Source organism: Acomys russatus, chromosome 23 (genome assembly GCF_903995435.1).
Source record: "Acomys russatus chromosome 23, mAcoRus1.1, whole genome shotgun sequence".
In the NCBI taxonomy this organism is placed as follows: domain Eukaryota; kingdom Metazoa; phylum Chordata; class Mammalia; order Rodentia; family Muridae; genus Acomys; species Acomys russatus.
The window spans coordinates 24,562,245-24,581,283 of record NC_067159.1 but is presented as its reverse complement, the minus strand read 5'-3'; the positions used below and the strand labels follow the sequence as shown (position 1 = coordinate 24,581,283).

At 45.8% G+C, this 19,039-nt stretch overlaps 1 protein-coding gene across 4 annotated transcripts in view; it reads right to left on the bottom strand.

The window, feature by feature from the left end:
• Nucleotides 1-8,269: 8,269 nt before the first annotated feature.
• The window catches only part of Bcar3 (BCAR3 adaptor protein, NSP family member), a 155,768-nt gene continuing 144,998 nt past the window's right edge, over nucleotides 8,270-19,039 (bottom strand). For all 4 annotated transcript variants that reach the window (XM_051165614.1, XM_051165615.1, XM_051165617.1 and 1 more), the window contains 5 exons: nucleotides 16,342-16,457; nucleotides 12,842-13,013; nucleotides 11,356-11,467; nucleotides 10,907-11,119; nucleotides 8,270-8,448 (listed from right to left, as the gene is read on the bottom strand). In XM_051165614.1, the coding sequence (XP_051021571.1) occupies nucleotides 8,270-8,448; nucleotides 10,907-11,119; nucleotides 11,356-11,467; nucleotides 12,842-13,013; nucleotides 16,342-16,457 (792 nt within the window). The remainder of the gene's footprint in view (nucleotides 8,449-10,906; nucleotides 11,120-11,355; nucleotides 11,468-12,841; nucleotides 13,014-16,341; nucleotides 16,458-19,039) is intronic.

The following is a 19,039-nucleotide window of genomic DNA, read 5'->3' as shown; positions in this document are numbered from 1 at the left end:
ATATGTTCATGTATTTGAATGCATGGTCTCTAGTTGGCGGGCTCTTTAGGAAGGATTAGGAGGTGTGGCACTAGGTTTGGGCTCTGAGGTTTCAAAGGCCTGCAACAGGCCCAGTCTCTTTCTGCCGGCGACTTAGGGATCCGCTGTGAGCCCTCAGCTACTGCTCCATGCATCATTCTTGCTTGCCTGCCACCATGCTTCTGGCTGGACTAACCTGAAACTGTAATCAAGCCTCTAATTAAATGCTTTCTTTTATAAGTTGCCTCAGTCAGGGTGTCTCTTCACTGCAATAAAACTGTTAAATTAATTTTCAATTTTAAAGATAATGTCACTTTTCCATTCCAAACTTACTGTATTTTTGCATTCTAGTAATTTCAGTGTAAGGGTTACTTGTTCCACATCCTTACCCACCCTTGTGAGTCAGGCATTATAATCTTTCCGTTCAGAGGACATTATTATGAGTCAGGCATTCTAATCTTTCCGTTCAGAGGACATAAAAGTCCAGTGTAGTTTGAGTTCCTCTGATTACTCATATTGGGCATCTTTACATGTCTGCTGTTTTCCCTTCTGTGAAAAGTCCATTTTTAATCTCTGACCTTTCTTTCCCTTTGGTTGGTTGTCTTTCTTGGGAGTTGTTAGTGTACTGAGGATGCTAATTGTTTAATTTGTTTGTACTAGTAAGCACATAGCAGCTACGTATATAACATAGATGCCTGGTTTTGACTCAGACTTTCTCATGAGTTGCTTTTAAAGGCTTGCCTGGGACTGAAAAACCCACTCTAAGGCCACTCTTAGATTGTCCTGAGGGTCCAGTTCCTTGTTGGACTCTGTCCCTTACCACATGGACCTCTCCCCTGGCGTACTGCCAGGGTAGCATCTTACAGTGCGTGCTCCAAGAGAAGGAAGAGCCACGATGGAGGCTGAAGTCGTCTTGTATCCCAGTCTCAGGTGTGATGTAATATTAGTACATCTTTTCTATGCTTGTGATGGCAGTGACCAGCCCTAGCATGGTGTGGGTATCAGTAGCAGAAGGCAGGGAGCATTGGGACCTGCTTGGAGGGTGCCGGTCATATCAGTCTTTTGTCAGTTTTATGTGTGGTGATGTCTATTTTTCCTCAGTTATTTTTTATGTATGTGAGTGTGAGTGCTCTGTTTGCATGTATGGCTGCATGACAGAAGAGGACATCACCCATTATGAATTTTTGTGAGCCCCCATGTAGTTCCTGGGAATTAAACTCGACCTTTGAAAGAGCAGCCAGTGTTCTTAACTGCTAAGCCATCTCCCCACCCCCAGTTATTCTTTTGATGAAGTCTGTTTTAATTCATATCAACTACTCATAACTATGCATTTTTAAAATCTACTTTAAGAAAACTTAATTGGGCTGGAGAAATAAGACTTAGCAGTTACAAGCAGGAGCTGCTCTTGCAGAACACTTAGTTGATTTCTCAGCGCCCGCATCAGACAGTTCACAACTACCCGTTCCTCTGGCGCCAGGGGATTGGGCTCTCCTGGTCTCCATGGGCTTATGTTCAGCTACACACAAACCAACCCCACCACGCACAGAAAAATAAAATTTTAGCATCCTTAGTTACCTAAGGTAAAAGAAAGATAATCTGTATTCTGAAAGTGCTGTCAGGCTTTGCCTTTTACATGCAGGCTAGCTCATCTGGATTATGGTTGTGGTATTACCCAGAACCACTTTTTTTCTGTTTGTTGGCTTAGCTAGTTGTTTAAGAATTTAGAGGAAGTCATCCTTTCCCCCACTGAGTAGCGTTGTTGACTTCATAACAATAGTTTATTTTTAACTGTAGCTTCATAGTGAGCTTTTATATCTGTCTAGTATGCTACATTAATGTGGGATCACCATAAACGAATATCTTGATTTTGATAATATATCAAAGTTTTACTTCAAGACCTATATGGTGAGAACAGTGGCTGCAAAACCTCACTGGAAGCTGGGCATGGTGGCGCACGCCTTTAGTCCCAGCACTTGGGAGGCAGAGGCAGGTGGATCTTTGTGAGTTCGAGGCCAGCCTGGTCTACAAGTGAATCCAGGACAGCCAAAGCTACACAGAGAAACCCTGTCTTGAAAAACCAAAAATAAAAAAAAAAAAAAAAAAACAACCTCACTGAAGGGTAGGTTTTGTTTTGTTTTGTTTTTTAACCCCCTTGGAGTTGTATGTGAAGACAGGCATATTTTGTGGTGTGGATGTTGGTGTTGGTGTCAGTTTGCCTGAACTAAGGGATAGCTAGCACACTGGAAGGGAAGTAGAACTGGGTATGTCGGGTTGTTTCTAGAGGCCGGCATGTGGTTGGTGGGAAAAATTCAGCCTCAGTATAAATGGACACTGGCTGCCCAGGGAGTCCAGACAGAACAGGAGCAGAGAGGAACAGTGGATTCTTCTCAAGCTGGCATGCTTCTCCTGCCCTTGAGCTTCAGGACTCCTCCTCTGGACTGCTGGTGCTGATAACCGGGCCTCCCAGCATCTTAGGCCTTGGCCCTCGACTGAAAGTTAAACTATCGGCTTTCCCAATTCCGAGACATTTGGAGTGGGACTGAGTGAGACTACAGCGTTCCAGGGTCTCCAGTGTGCAGATGGCCTGGAAATAATCATGTAAGTCAATTCTGCTAAAGCCCCTCCTCAATATTTGTATAAATGTATTTTGGTTCTGTCTCTGGGGAGCCAGAATGTGTCTGGTAATCAATTATCCACCCTGTGTAGATAAGATGTTCCCTCACAACCCATTTAGTAAGTAGGATCCCCATTTATGGGGACATTTCAACTTCAAATCCTCCAAGACATCCTTCCATTGTGGGGCTAACTTTAATAGGTGATTTAGCTTTGTTGTACCTTTTAGGGTTGAGGAGGGCAGGGAGTGTTCCAAGATGGTTTCTCTATCATTGAGCTCAAAAGAGTGCATTAAAAAAAAAAAAAAAAAAAAACTTAACGATTATTTAGGGTTCTTTTGTGAAAGGACTTTTGTTTGTTTTACTTTTTTTTAATTTACCATGATTTTTAAAAAACTTACTTTACATAGCAGTTTCCCCTTCCTCCCCCCTCCCCCATCCCTCCCTTTTACCTTTCCTCACACCCATCCTCCCTTCCTCTTCAGAAAAGGGGAGGCCTCCTCCGCCATAGATACCAACTAGCCCTGGCGTATCATGTTGCAGTAAGACTAGGGCATCTACTCCTATTGTGGCTAGACAAGGCAGCCCAGTTAGGGGAAAGGGACCCAAAGGCTGGCCACAGGGTGGGAGACAGCCCCTGCCCCTGCTCTTGAGAGTCCCAGCTGAAGGCCCAGCTACACAGCTGTTACATACGTGCAGAGGGCCTGGGTTAGTCCCACGCGTCTCTTTGGTGGTTCAGTCTCTTATGAGCCCTAGTTAGTTGATTCTGAAGGTTTTCTTGTCTTGTCCCTGACCTCTCTAATTCCTTCCATCCTTTCTCCCTCTCTTCCACAGAATTCCCCAAGCTCCACCTAATGATGGCTGTGGGTCTCTGCACCTGTTTCCAGCAGTTTTGAGATGAAGCCCCTCAGGTGACAGTTAGGCTAGGTACCTGTCTTCAGTTATAGCAGAATATCATTAATAGTGTCAGGGGTGGGCTCTTTCATGGCATGGGTCTCAAGCCAGGCCAGTCATTGGTGGTTGGCCCTTCCTTCAATCTCTGCTCCATCTTCACCCCTGCACATCTTGTAGGCAGGACAGATGGTGAGCCCAAGTTTTTGTGAGTGGATTGGTGTCCCCATCCCTCCATTGCAAGTTTTTTCTGCTTACACTAGATGACCTTTTCAGGTTCCGTATCCCTTGTTGCTAGGAGGCTTAGGTAGGGTCACCCTCACAGATTCCTGGGAGTTTCCATTGTCCTAGGTTTCTGGCTCCTCCCAGAGATGCCCCCTACCCACCCAATTTCAGGTCTCTCAACCAGTAATGTCCCTTTATACTCCCCCTACTTTATCCCTCCTGCTCCCCTTCCTAGTCTCCCCACCCCAGTCCCTTCCCTTCCCTCCACCCACCCACCCACCCCAAGGCTGTTTCCCCTTCTCAGTGAGATTCACCCCTTGGCCCCTCCTTGTTAGCTTCTTTGGGCCTATGGATCATAGGAGGGCTACCCTGTACTTTTCTGGCTAGTATCCACTTATAAGTGAGTACATACCATGTTTGTCTTTCTGGGTCTGGGTTACCTCAGGATGATCTTTTCTTTCACCCATTTGCCTGCAAATCTCATGATATCATTGTTTTTAATAGCTGAGTAATACTCCATTGTATAAATGTACCATATTTTCTTTATCTGTTCTTTGGTTGAAGGGCATCTAGGTTGTTTCCTGTTTCTGGCTATTACATACAAAGCTGCTATGAATATAATTGAGCAAATGTCCTTGTGGTATGGTGGGGCATCTTTTGGACATGTGCCCAGGAGTGGTATATCTGAGTGTTGAGGTAGCATTATTCCCATTTTTCTGAGATACTTCCAGATTGATTTCCAAAGTGGTTGTTCAAGTTTGCACTCTTGCCAGCAATGGAGGAGTGTTCCCCTTTCTCCACATCCTCGCCAGCATGTGCTCTCACTTGAGTTTTTGATCTTAGCCATTCTGATGGGTTTAAGATGGAATCTCATACTCATTTTGATTTGCAATTCCCTGGTGGCTAAAGATGTTAGACATTTCTTTAAGTGTTTTTTGGCCGTTAGAAATTCCTCTGTTGAGAATTGTCTGTTTGGCTCTGTAACCCCATTTTTTTAATTGGGTTATTTGGTTTGTTGGTGTCTGACTTCTCGAGTTCTTTATGTATTTAGCATATCAGCCCTCTGTCAGATGTAGTGTTGATGAAGATCTTTTCATTCTGTAGGCTGTCATTTGGACCTGGAGTTTTGTTCAGGGTGATACATTTTATTTTCGTTCTTGTACATGAAGAACTTCAAGTTCTTGTCATACAGGTCTTTCACTTGCTTGGTTAGAGTTACACCAAGATATTTTAATATTATTTGTGACTATTGTTAAGGCTGTTGTTTCCCTAATTTCTTTCTCAGCCCATTTTATCATTTGTATATAGGAGGGCTACTGATTATTTTATTAGTACTTTCTTTTTTTTTAATCCAGCCACTTTGCCAAAGGTGTTTATCAGCTGTGGGAGTTTCCTAGTAAAATTTTTAGGGTCACTTATATATACTACCATATCTGCAAATAGCAATACTTTGACATCTTCCTTTCAAATGTGTATCCCCTTGGTCCCCTTTAGTTGTCTTATCGCTTTAGCTAGAGCTCCAAGTACTATATTGAATAGATATGGAGAGAGGGGACAGCTTTGTCTTGTCCCTAACTTTAGTAGAATTGCTTTCGCACCCCATCAATTAATGTATGTTGGATATGCTAGCACGTGCCTGTAATCCCAGCAGTTGTGAGGTGGAAGCAGAAAAGGTGAAGTTCAGGGTCATCCTTGGGTACACAGCGAGCTAGAGTACAGCCTGAGCTGCATGAGACCCTTTCTTCCTTTCTCCCCTACCCGCCCTTTTGAGACGGGGTTTCTCTGTGTGTAGCCTTGGCTGTCCTGGACTTGCTTTGTAAACTAGGCTAGCCTGGAAGTGCTGGGATTAATGGCATGTGCCACCATGCCTGGTGACACCCTTTCTTATAAAAACCAAATAAATGTTGAGGAGGTGGCTGAATGATACAGTCTACAGAATTCCTGGTGTATAAATATGGGACCTGAATAGTTCCTCATCACCCACATAAAGCCAGGCATGGAGACAGGTGGATTTTGAAGCTCAGGTGCAGTGAAAGACTATCAAAAACATTTTTTTAAAAAGCAATGGTGCAAAACACTCAGCATTGACCTCTACCCTTCACATGCTAACAAGCACACCTGCACACACACAAACAACAACATACAGTATGCGCATTTACACACACAAATGCAGTAGCACCTTTAGGAGGTGGCAGGCTCTAATGATTGTAGGTTGTAACAATGGAAATAAAGAGTCTAGGATTTAAGACTAAGTGGCTAACAGTTCTGTTACTGTAATACCACTAACAGTTGAATTAAACTGACCACAAATAGTCTCATGCTTGCTTCTATAGCAAATGTGCTCCTTACATTGTCAACTTGACAGAAAAAGAGTCACCCAAGAAGAGGGAACCCCAGCTGAGGCATTGTCTTCCTCACCTTGGCCTGTGGGACATTTTCTTGATTAATGGTCGATGTGGAAGAACCTGGCCTGCTGTAGGTGGTGCCACCTCAGTCAGGTGGTCCTGAGTTGTGTAAAAATGCCAAACCAGGAAGCAAAGCACTTCCTCCATGGCCTCTGTATCAAGTTCTAGCCTCCAGGTTCCTGCATTGAGTTCCTGCCCTGGCTTCCATTGCTGATGGACTCTAACCCGTAAGTTGTAATAACCCTTTCCAACCCAAGTTTGTTTTAATTTGTACTTTTATCACCGCAACAAGTAGCAAATTAAAACATTGTACTTAAGATGGCCATGCTATAGAGTAATATCTGTTTTTTGGTTTTTGCTTTTTTGTTTTGGTTTTTCAAGACAGGGTTTCTCTGTGTAGCTGGGACTATGCTGGACTCACTTTATAGACCAGGCTGGCCTCGAACTCCCAGCGATCTGCCTGCCTCTGCTTGTGCCTCACAAGTGCTGAATTTAAAGGTGTGTGCCACTACCACGCTGCTAGAGTAATATCTGTAACCAATCCATCATTACTTTAAGAACTATTTAACATTGTGAAAAACCTTCATGACTTGTTTTATGGCTATAAAACTTAGTGTGATGTAAATATTTTAAATGTAGGAAAACAAGCCAGGTGGGATGGCACACACCTTTAATCCCAGCACTTGGAGTCAAAGGCAAGTGGATCTCTTGTCAGTTCAAGGCTATCCTGGTCACATAGTGAATTCTGGGACAGGCAGGACTACATAGTGAGACTGTCTCAAACAAACAAAGACAGGAAAACAAATAGTTAACTGTTTGATAGTTGATGGCAGAATATTTTGAAATCTTGTATTCCAAAGTTTTTACAATGGAAAAATGGAGAGTGTATTTCAAACATTAGACAGTATTCTTTTGGGAAAACCAGAACCTTGAAAATGAGCCTTCAAGATTTGTGTATTTGTCAGCTTGAGGAAAAGATTAGTTCACAGGCTTTTTTTGTATACTTTTGGTTGATTTAAAGTATAGCAGATACCATATACTCTAAAAGTGTTAGGGTTTGCCTTCTCATGGAGATCGGTGTGGAACTGTCCCCTAACAGTTCATGTATTTGAGCTCTCCATCCCAAGTTAGTGCTGTTTGGGAAGGTCACAGAAGGTCATGGAACCTGTAGGAGGTGGGAACATGCCACTGGGGTTGGGCTGTTTTGATGGTCTTGTCCTACTTCCTGTTCCCTGTTTGCAGATGAAAATGTGACTGGGTCGTCTTGGTGCCCGACTCTGTCCATGTCTCCTCTGTCCCTCTGGAACCATAAGCCAAAATTAAAGCCTTTATTACAACAGAAAGTAACCAACACAGGCTTGCGGGGCACCGGAAGGACTATGAACAGGAAAGCATTGCTCCAAGTGTGCCTGGGAGGGCTCTCCAGGGGGCCACCGTGCTAGACCAGTTGCGTCATGGAAGAGAGTGGCAGCTGGCATCTTTTGAGTTTGACTGAGGGCTGTTGAAGCAGAGCTCCCTTGGCTCACTGTTCACTCTGTCTCCTGCAGCACAGCCCTTACACTTGAAAGCCACTTCTGTTCATTCTGGCTTAACATCAGATGTGGAAGAAAGTTCCCGAGAATCCAGGAGTTAGAATTGCCATGCTAAGTTGAATCAGTATTAAAGAAACAGGATGCAGTTATTTCACAAAAAGATATATTTCCACTCATGACTATTTACAGTTTCATATTCAAAGAATATCATATAACTGATACCTTCTGCAGTGTTTTACGCTTTTCTCTTAAATGTCTCTATTTACATTTATCTGACATGGAATTAAAACTAAGAATGGTCAAATACCATGATATTAAACAACCAGCAACATAGCTATGTCTTAAATTTGCTGATCAACATTAGCAATAGTTATCTTAATAAATTACCATTCATTTAAAAATCAGTAGTAATTTTAAACAATTCATAAATAAGTGTGCTCTGTGCAGTTTATACATTTAATATCCTGTGGATATTAAAAGCCTGCATCTTGTTAGATTTGCACATTATCACTTTATCAGGTGATAAGCATTCCTAGTAGAACTGGAGAAACTTCCAGGTAATGGCCCAAGGTCCTCTGGCCGGTCCTCACAACTCAGCCTGCTTTACAGAAGGTGGTTCCAGTTTACGGGAGAGGGCGGTTAAGATCTGGTTGAACTTCTCATATCTCTCGGTCTGGTTGACTTCAGCACCCTTGCTGCCCCACAGCAACCGCATCTGAAACTCAGTCTTCAAGATTTCACTCATTTCTTCATCTGGGTGAAAATCTAGTCAAAATAAAAGAGGTAAGTTTAGTTCCTCCTGCCTATAACTAAAAAGGTCAAAATGAATGAAAGCTTGCTTTAAAGCAGAATTAAAATGACCTTCTTCCAAAGAAAAATGTAGGACTCCTTACTTGACCAGCTTTAAAGAATTCACAAGTCACTAAGCCGGATGGATCTGCTGAAGCCTGTGTCTGCCGTGGGGCTGTGGTCTGTGAGGTGTGTTGGTGGCTGCTGTCTTGTCTGGGGCTGTTTGAAACTGGTGCGGGATTTACCTGTCATGTGATGCGGCTGCATACCATGTGACTGCACTATCTTGGCTGTAAGGTTTGATTCGTGCTAGTAAATGTGTACTTATAGGATGCTTTCCTCATAGGCACCTAGTCTGCTCCCGCCCACTGAGGAGCTTAGTTGCTCCTGTGCTTCAAGTCCGAGAGAAGTGGGAGCGTGTGATGTGCGCTGCTCTGTGTGTGGCATGTTAGCATTAACACATTCTGTTGTGTTGCTGCTTAATGGCATTAGTATGGACACGCTGTGAGTAACGCCAACATGTACAAGCCCATATGAATGTTTTGTTTTCATTTCTGTGGGGGAAAAATTATTGGGTCATACAATTAGCCTATGTTTTTTCGAGACAGGGTTTCTCTGTGTAGCCTTGGCTGTCCTAGACTCATTCTGTAGACCAGGCTGGCCTCGAACTCACAGTGATCTGCCTGCCTCCCAAGTGCTGGGATTAAAGGCGTGTGCTACCCACCTGACACAAGAGTGTTTAATACCTTAGCTCTTTTTTTTTAAAAACACCTTTAAAGTGATTTTTTTCAAAGTTCATCCAAATACATTGATTATATAATATCCAATGTAGGAGCTTTGATGTCTACTGAACAGAATTGTATACTTTTTGTTATTTGAGTCACACTGCCAAACCTGAGGGAGGACTTTGTGTTGAGTACACATGGGTATAAAAGAAAGGAGCCTTCTGTCTTACTGGGGTTTTTTTGTTTTGTTTTGTTTTTTGAGACAGGCTCTTTCATTGGCCTGGAACTCATCAAATAGGCCATGTTTGCCGAGATTACACGCACATACACTAACTACCATGCCTGGCTTTTTTATGTGGATTCTGGAGACGGATGTCAGGTCCTATGCTGACTGAGCCATCCCTGTAGCCCCCAGCACTGTGAGAGAGAAGAAAGGAACAAGTATATAGTGTTACTACTGCTACTACACTCACGATGCAGAGTCTAGTCCTAAAGTGTGGCTCTGAGGTAGCAACATTCATTTAAAATGAATAGGCTTTGCTGGGCGTGGTGGTGCACACCTTTAATCCCAGCACTCGGGAGGCAGAGGCAGGCGGATCGCTGTGAGCTCGAGGCCAGCCTGGTCTACAAAGGGAGTCCAGGACAGCCAAGGCTATACAGAGAAACCCTGTCTCAGGGAAGGAAAAAAAAATGGGCTTTCTGTCTCCTACAGTACCTTGAAGGGCCACCCCCCAATGCCATGGCTAAAGTCCTTGGACCAGCAACGGATTCCTAAAACAATCCTCCTAGGCTCCCTCAGAATTCAGGTTTTACTCTCTGCTTTCTGTCCAATGACTTGTGTGTTATAATGATCAGTAAAGGGGGCTGTGGGCATAGCTTACGTGGTACAATGTTTACCTAGCATGCACGAAGCCCTGGGCTCACTCCAGCATAAATCAGGCATGGTGGCGTATACCTGTGATCCTAGCACTTAGGAGCTGGAAGCAGGGGGACCAAAAAGTTGAAAGGCATCCTTGGTTGTACATCGAATTTGAGACTATTCCAGTCTATGAGACCCTGCCTGACAAACAGCACAGCAGTAACTAAAAACAGTGGATTCCTTCCCCCCCCCCCACTGTCACCCCGCCTTTCTGGAAGTTATCCCCACATGCTGCCTCTCTGAAGAACTTGGTTACTTTTGTGGCACACTCTACACTTATCACTGTGTGCTGAGGTGCCTGCTTAGATGCTCTGTGTCCCTTAAGGATTGCCATGTAGCTCAGTGCGCCCCCCACACACACCTGTGATGAATGTTCACCAGTCTGTGTGTGTGTGTGTGTGTGTGTAGGTATATGTATATATGCCAGGCATAGTATGTACCTTTAATCCCCACACAGAGAGATGGATAGAAGGGTCCCCTGGGACTTGTTGGCCAGCCTAGCCTAAGTTCCAGTGACGCTGTCTCAAAAAAGGGGTGTATGGTATCTGAAGAAAGACATCTGAGGTTACCTCTGGCTTCTACACAGGTGTGCTCACGCACATATGTACACGCTCATACACACACACACAATGAGATCCATTTAGGAAGTAATAAGCAATGACATAGGAAATGTATCCAGACCTCAATCTTTTCTCATTTATCGTTTTTCCTACTGAGGGCATCCATTCCCTTTCTTTTATCCCTTCATTCTAATCCTTACGTAAAGAGGATTCCAGAAACCAGATCCTACCTGCCAGGATCCTTTCAGCATTCATCCTGTAGCTCTCCGAAGCCTCAGCCATGAATCTAGCTGTTGCCAAGTGGTTGAGCATAATTTCACAGCTCTCATCATTTTTTTCCCACATGTCAGTTCCTTCAAATGTAACAGCCTGGCGTTCCATTAAGGTCACAAGAGGCATCAGCAGGGGGACTGATACACTGCTTGATGGGACATATGTAGACTCTGAAGAACAAGGAGGAAAGTTCCAGATCATGTTTTGTTGATCTGTGTTTCAGGTAGCCACTGCAGATCCGTACATGCAATGCCACCGTGTGATCATAACATTGCATGAGGCAGCATTGGCCTCGCAGATGACAGGGTCTCAAGCGCCCTGTTCAAAGCACTTACAAACAGGAACCACTACCACAGGGCAGAGTTAGGAAGCAGCCCTGGCACTCACCCGGCCCTCCCGAGCTCACCTCTGCCTTCGTGCAGGACTTTGCTGAAGGGCTTCAGCTGCTTTTCATAGAGGATGGCTGTTTGGGTGTAGTGGTGCCTCAGAGCAGTCCATGTTTTTTCTAATCTTGTGATCTGGAAGAGGAAAGGTTATTGTTTCAGAAAGGCTCTTGAAAAATTGCCTCTCTATGTAAGTTTTGGAACGGGCTAGATGAGTGTGGCAGTGTCAGAAGCAACAGTGAGTTGAGAGAAAAACGTAACACTGTACCATCTTCTGCATTGTTCCGATGACCCATCCCTCAACTCTTAAATGCTTGCCACGTGTATGTGCGTACATACTTTAAAAGAATAAATGCCTAAAGTAGCTATCGTAGTTATTTTGTGTGCATGTCAGAGGACAACTAGTGAGAGTGGGTTCTCCCCTACCACGTGATTCCAAGAAGTTTCTAGTACAGGCACCTAAACTGTTTAGCACCTTGCCTTTTTAAGTTGGTTAGTCTTTTGTTTGTTTATAATGAAGAAACGTATGTGCCAAGCATGCTCTGACTTCCAGGACATGTGGCAAGGACGGATGTGTATGAGCACCTGGCAGGATTTCAGAGATAATCTGTGCCTAGGCAAAGAGCTGAGGTAAAGACCCAGCCAGCAGTGTTGATACTGCTGGTCTGATCTGGCTTGCAGGACTCGACTCTACTACTCCCAAGTCCTCCAAACACTCACACAAGGGAATGCAGACCTCACTTCCCTGTGGGCCTATTGTGTGACAGGCTGCTGAAAGCATCCAGCATCTGCCAGTGCAGACAAAGTCTGAGACCACCTAACTGGGGAACAGCATCACAAGTGAGTTAAGTAACTTAAGGAAGAGACTGTGAGACACATCAGTCTAGAGTAGTGGTTCTCAGCCTTCCTAGTGCTGTGATCCTGTAATACATTTCCTGTGTCATGGTGACCCCCCAACCATCACATGCTACTTCATAACTATAATTCTGCTACTGTTACAGATTGTAATGTAAATATCTGATGTACAATCACCGTGAAAGAGTCGTTCAACTCCCAAAGGGGTCGTGACCCACCAGTTGAGCACCACCAGTCTAGGGAGTCTCTAATGCAAGCTCCTTAAATGCCTCAAAGTTTCAACAGTCATTACCCAAACTACCACATTCCTGATGATCCAAACAGATACAGCCTCTGTCATGCCGCCAACTCCAGCATGGTGTCCTGCCCTAACTGGTTCTTCAGGAATATTGCTTGTTAGGACTCTAACTCTTGTTATTATACATCAAAGATAGGATGTGGACTATCAGCAGCTGCCAGTGTTTTTATAAACAAAGTATGGAGGACAGTGCTCTTTGCTGCCTCTAACCAAGGCAGCTTCCACTAAAATTCAGCTTATCTTTTGAGGTTGGCTGGAACAGTCAGATAGGCATTGTGTAGGCGTACAGAACTCTCTGCTGAGTGTTGAATACACACTTGTGTGGGAGACACACTGGCCCAAAGCCAGCATCTCACCTGAGGCATCTCTAGGGCTTTCATGATGGCTGAGAAAGAATAGAGGTCTCCCATAGCATCTTTCAGTTCCACTGCCACCTGGATGATCTTATTGAGGGTTCCTGCTCGGTTCTCCAGTGTGCCTGTGCAGCCCAGGATGTCCACAGCAATGCCAATGGCCATGGTGTTGTGTCTAAGGAGAAGACCAAGGGTCAGGCTCAGGTCAACAAGATGGGGAGAAAAACCATCCAGAAGGAGGGATGTTTGGTGCCACTGGCTGAGAGCCAGTTTGGAAAGCTGCTCTCAGTAAAGTCCGTACACACCAGTCAGAGAATGCACTATGAATTCAGAAAGTAAGATGCCCTAGGGCATAACCAGGTTCAACCCTGGGCATGGGAACAAGAGGGGGACCTCCTGGGCAGCAAGATCTCAGAAGTGCAAGTGGCCACATGGTCCCTCTCCTACAGGGAGGCTTGGTCTCCCAATATACAGGGGATGCTACCCCTGAGGAAAACTGGGCCTCTACTTAGTGGGGAAGAGAGACAGAGAGACTGCCTGACTGATCCAGGAAGATGTCATAGTATCAGAACAGGAGGCGGAGAGAGGAGACAAGAAGGGTGTTCTGCAGCCACAGAGTGACTGGAGAGGCGGACAAAGACTGAAGGGCAGGCAGGAATTTGTTGTAAGGTCAGAGCCTAATAAAATAGACTATCTACTACCCCCACCCCCACACATCTCCCTTCTCTCACCCTAAACTACAGGGGTCAACCTCAGAGACTCAGGACAGGAAGCAGGGTGACTTTTCTGTACATAGCAATGGGACCCTAAGAACAGGACCAGGCAGTGGCAGGAAGCTCAGACGGTGGCCTTCTTTCCTTCTCTAAATCTGAACCCAGGAATTTTCAGCACTGAGCCAAAATTGCCTCCATTTTCCAGGCTACTATGCAAGTGCTGGGAGTAATTTTGTAGGTATGATTCCTAAGATACCATAGGGTCATACTAGCCTGAAAGGTCAGAGCTGGAGCTGTTGTTCCCTTCTGGGTTCCTTCTGTGCATAGGTGGTAGTGACTCAGCTCCTGCCTCACCTTCCCAGGTTCCCTAATGCCTGTTAGCTGAGTAATGAGCTCCGCTGTCTCCAAGTGTCTGTACGTGTGTGTCTGTGTGTGCGCGTGCGTGTGCGTGTGCATGCGATGCACAGCAGGAAAAAGGTTTGTGAAGTGGAGACAAAATGTGGCACAAAAATAACTTACCACCTCTGTCTTTATTTGTAAACCTACGGACCCCTCTGTCTCTCTGTCTCTCCCTCCCTCTGCCCCACCCCCCCCCCCCCCCTTTCTCTTTTAACGTGGACTGAACCCAGGACCTTGCACGTCCAAGCCAAGCACTCCACACCTGAGTTCCATGCCTTGGCCTCTCTTAACATTTAACTTTGAAACAAGGTCTCATTAACTTGCCTAATCAGTTACTGGATGTGTGGTGCGCCTGCCTCCTCCATCCCTTGTATAGCTAGAGTTGACAGGCTGGCCACGCCAGGCACAGCTGTCTTGACTCATTTTGTCTGCCCCATCTCTCGCCTTTTCTCCCAGTTATGTCCCATTCCTGATTTCTCGTCTTTCTAACTAATGAATCCAACCAGATACCCAAACTATATGTTTTTTTTTTATTTGTTGAAGAGTTTCATCTCTTAGACAAGTATTAATATTGATTCATCCCAACACTGTAGGTGTTTCTTTCAACTAACAGTGGACAGGTTGCCACTGCGTCAGTCGTGCCCCGCCCTATGTTTTCACACCCCTTAAGAGGTAGTGTGGGACCAGTGACTGAGTGAGAATCACTTGCTCACCTTCAGCAGGGGACTTGCTGGTGGTGGTGGCGGCGTGTGAATGACTCAATCTGTGGTTTGCATGTCAGTGGCCAGCAGCTAGCGGTACTCACGTGTTGGCAGGACAATGGCTTTCAGCTTAGACTGCCCAGGGATGAGGTGGTAAATTAGAAGCTAAGGGTAGTTTTGTATTTGATTCAAGAGCGAGAGCATGATGAAGTAATTGTGTAGTCCAGGAACTCCTTTTACCTTGGCCTTTTAGTTAATACACTGTAACTGGTCCTACTATTCCCAGGCTCTGTGAGAAGATCTCACAGTCAGAGAACGACAGGAGACAAATCAGGGGGTAAGATTCTAGGCAAGCCGCAAAAAGAAAGGGATGGTGACAAGAGTTGACATCAGGGGAAAAAAAAGCAAGAGAGTGTCTCTACAGCTGCTGGCCATGGCTTAGATCCAGGGCATGTAGCCCCACACTCATCTTTGTAAAGTTACGTAAAATGCAGCCTTTACTTTCAGAGGCCAACAGCTGCTAGCATATATGGATATTCACACTTAAATCTCAGTTGCATCTACCACAGTGCCCACAACATCAGTGCTTTGAGCACATTCCTGAACCATAAAAAAAAACTTAACTGGTCAGGGCTGTACCCAAGAAGATCCATGAAGCCGTAACAGGCATGGCTACTGGGAAATAGTTTTCAAGAGAGAGACAGACAGACAGACAGACAGACAGAGACAGCTTTCATGCTAATATAAAAATCTAGTCTAGTGTTTCTTGTCTTAAAAGCATGTTTCATCTCTAAGCATCCATGTTCAAGGGCATGCTTTTGTTTTGTTTGAGAAAAGGCTTTATTATGTAGCCTGGGCTGGACTTGATTCTCCTGCTTCAGCCTCCCAAGTACTGAGATTACAGGCCTGTCCTGTGTGTTTTAATGGACACCTAGTGTGATGGTGAGTACTGGCAACTTGAGAGAACCTGAAATCAGCTGGTAGATGGGCCTCGGGGGGGGGGGATTTCACTAGCTGAGGTAGGAAGCTATGCCACTGTGGGTGACAATGCTCCCCACTGTGGGTGGCAGTGCTCCCGCTTGGGATCCTACGCTGTATAAATGGAGAAGGGCACTAGGCAGCAGCTCGCATGCATTGTTCTTTGCATCCTGACTGAAGACACAGTGTGACCAGATCTTGGGAGCTCCTGCTTCATGAGGCTTCCCCACCATGAGGGACGTGAACTAAAATAAACCCTTCTTAGGATGCTTTTCCCACAGTAATTTAGTGCAGTGGCGAGAAAAACTATCCCAGGGGTTGTAGTGTTTTTGAAAAATAGCAGCTTGGTTTCAGAACCCTGGAATGTCTAGTCCACCTCTTAAAGAAAGAGGTCAGGCTGGGCGGTGGAGGCGCACGTCTTTAATCCCAGCACTTGGGAAGCAGAGGCAGGTGGATTGCTGTGAGTTCCAGGCCAGCTAGTGCTACTATACAGAGAAACCCCTGTCTGAATAAACCAAAAGGAACAAAGAAAAGAAAGAAAAGCTAGGTGTGGTGATGCACACCTGTGATCCCAGCACTCCGAGAGACAGAGGTTGGCAGATCTTTGTGAATTCAAGGCCAGCCTGGTCTACAAAGTGAGTCCAGGACAGCAAACTACACAGAGAAACCAAAACACAAAAAAAGAAACAAAGAAAAGAAAGTGCACTCTCACCTTTCTATAATGTCCAGGCGCAGCTGGCGTCCATGAGGCAAAGTAATGAGTTCCAGTCCTGAGCTCACGCCCATGCTCCTCTTCATGTCTTCAGAGACTCCTCGTATCCTAGCAACCTGCCAGGAGCCAAGGAGAAAAATCACTGAATCAGGAAGTGGGTTGGCCCCAGGATGTATTTAGCATGAGGAAAGAAATACAGCACATGGGAACCCTGTGGCTGTAGACGGAATGCACTTGTGTGGAGTGACAGCGTGTGAAACGTTTAGGTATGATGTTTGAAGAATCTGAATATACATAATAAAACATAAAACTGGGTGAGGGGCTGGGGAAATAGTGTGGTCCAGAGAAGGGCTTGAACTTGATTCCTAGCGCCCATGCTTACAGCCAGCTATGGTGGTGTGGCCTCCTAAGGAGGCAGAGACACACGGGTCCCTGGGGCTCACCAGCCAGCCGGCCCAAGGGGCAAGCCCCAGGTCTCAGTAAGTGTCTCTCAAACAAGAGTACAGCTCCTCAGGATGCCTGAGGTGTTCTCTGACCTCCGCACACTCACATGTGCATGTGTACCCTCATGTGTGTACTATATCTCAAGTGAACATGAACACACACAGAGAAGCTTAGTGGGAAAAGACTGAGGGAACCCCTAAATGGTCTGTACAGCCTGAGGATTTGGTACGCACCCATGCCCAGCCAGGGAACCAATCATTTATTCGAGCTTTGCCCTCACATAGACTGGATCCTGGCAAAACACTTTGCTGCCAACAGCGTGTGTGTGTGTGTGTGTGTGTAACCTACCAGTTGCTTAGAGCGTTCCTCTGCTCTGGACTTTGCCACTCATGTTCTCACTTAACAGCCACGGCTGGCTACTATTGCTCTTAATTATGCCTCCTGAGTACAGTAAGTGCACCTTATGGCTGGAAGCCATTAAAAACATATGTAGGGATTTGAAACCAACATACCCACGTCTCTTCCAGAGAGGCCTCCCTGAAAGAAAATCTTTCCTTGTCTAAGCCAGCTCTCATCCCAACCCAATTCCTTGATTTTCTTCATTGATTAAATGTGTTTTTTGAGTTTTTTATAGTGTGTTCTTTTCACCATCTCATTTCTAATGATGAGTTTAATGGAATTGGGATGTTAGACCTGACCATTTCTTAGTACACATTATGCTGAAATGCTACAGTGGAGTCAGCATGTCCTTAAACTGGGGCCGTGATAGCTCACTGACATACTGCAGTGTGACCCTGGGATTCAGTGGTCATGTCTGGACTTGTGGCGGGCACCAGATGGTTCCTGTGCTTCTTCTGGTGGGCTGGCATCTACCGAAATCCCTCCAGGTGTGTCAGCAGAGCAGAGGTCTTCTTACCATGCCACAAGAAAGGCCTGGGAGTTCCGCACTTAGGAAACCCAACCTAAAACTTCCATAGCTGAGCTAGGCAACTATTGTCAGCCCTGGAGGATGAGCGTGAGGACCTGGCTGCTGGCTGTTCAGTGATGGAGCCCAGGACAGGGTGCAGGAGTCGCTGTAGGCTCACCACCACAGCATAGATTCACCTTTCTTAAGGGCTTTGCCAAGGGTTCAAATGACTATTTGAAAATACAAGTTGTGAATCCTGGGCCGTGTGGAAAGGAGACAATTCTGGCCAGATCTCAGGAAAGAGTTCCCCCGTGACTCTGGCAAGGCATTCCATACCTTTCACACATTTAGACCATCATCCTGCCAGAGATGCTAAGCCCTGTACCTCTTTGAGGTTCACTGTAACCCACACACTCCATGTAATAAGACTGAAAGGCTCACCACTGACATGCTTATCTTTTGGAAGCACCAGTAGGCATTCTGAGGGCTCCCTTCTGAGAGCAAGAAGCCTCTGGTGTGACTTTAGTATAAATCAGCCATCATCAGGTCCCTTTCCTGGCCTACACACACTTTCCAGAACTGAGCTAGAGGACTAAGGGACACTGAGCCTAGGCTAAGTCCTCCTGGGATTAGAGGAGGAGGAGGAGGCAGTGGCAGTGTTTCCTGTGAGCTGACCTTATGCTGGCAGGATGGGATAAATGCCCTAAGGTGAGGTCCTCTAGCTCCTCCTGCCCCCCAAGTCTGACCTGCCACCACTCTGTGAAGCCTCTGCACCCATTCCTCCACACTCCACTGCATCAAGGCCACTGTGTGGTGTCCTGAGGAGCCCCGATGGGGGCCTAGCCTGGCCCTCTACTCAGCTACCAAGAGGCCAAAAATGCAGTGAGACTGTCAGGCCCAATCACTGGGTGTTCTGGCTGTGCTGTCCACAGTGCAGAGGACTCAGACCTACAACCACATACACACGGGTCTGTGTCCCTAACTTGATGGTAAAGTGCTATAACACCACTTTATAATGAGCCAGGAGGCAGAAGCTTACAGACACTGGGAAAGACAAGGAGGCTCTTCCCACCCCACCCTGTCCCAAATGAATCCTAGACCAACCCCTCTCCCCGTGGCTTTTGACACAAATCCTGGCACATTTGCCTCCTAGCCTGCAAGACACTTTCTTCATTCACCTTACCAACGCCCATCTCGATCCCTAGCCTCAAGCCTAGCAAGTCCAACCACTCCTGCCAGAGCTTTTCCCAGCCATGCTGTGGACCAAGTTCTTGTCATCACATTCCCTCTCATCCTGTTCCCACCAAACGGCAGGTCCGTCCAGGAGAGAGATGCCAGCGAGCCTGA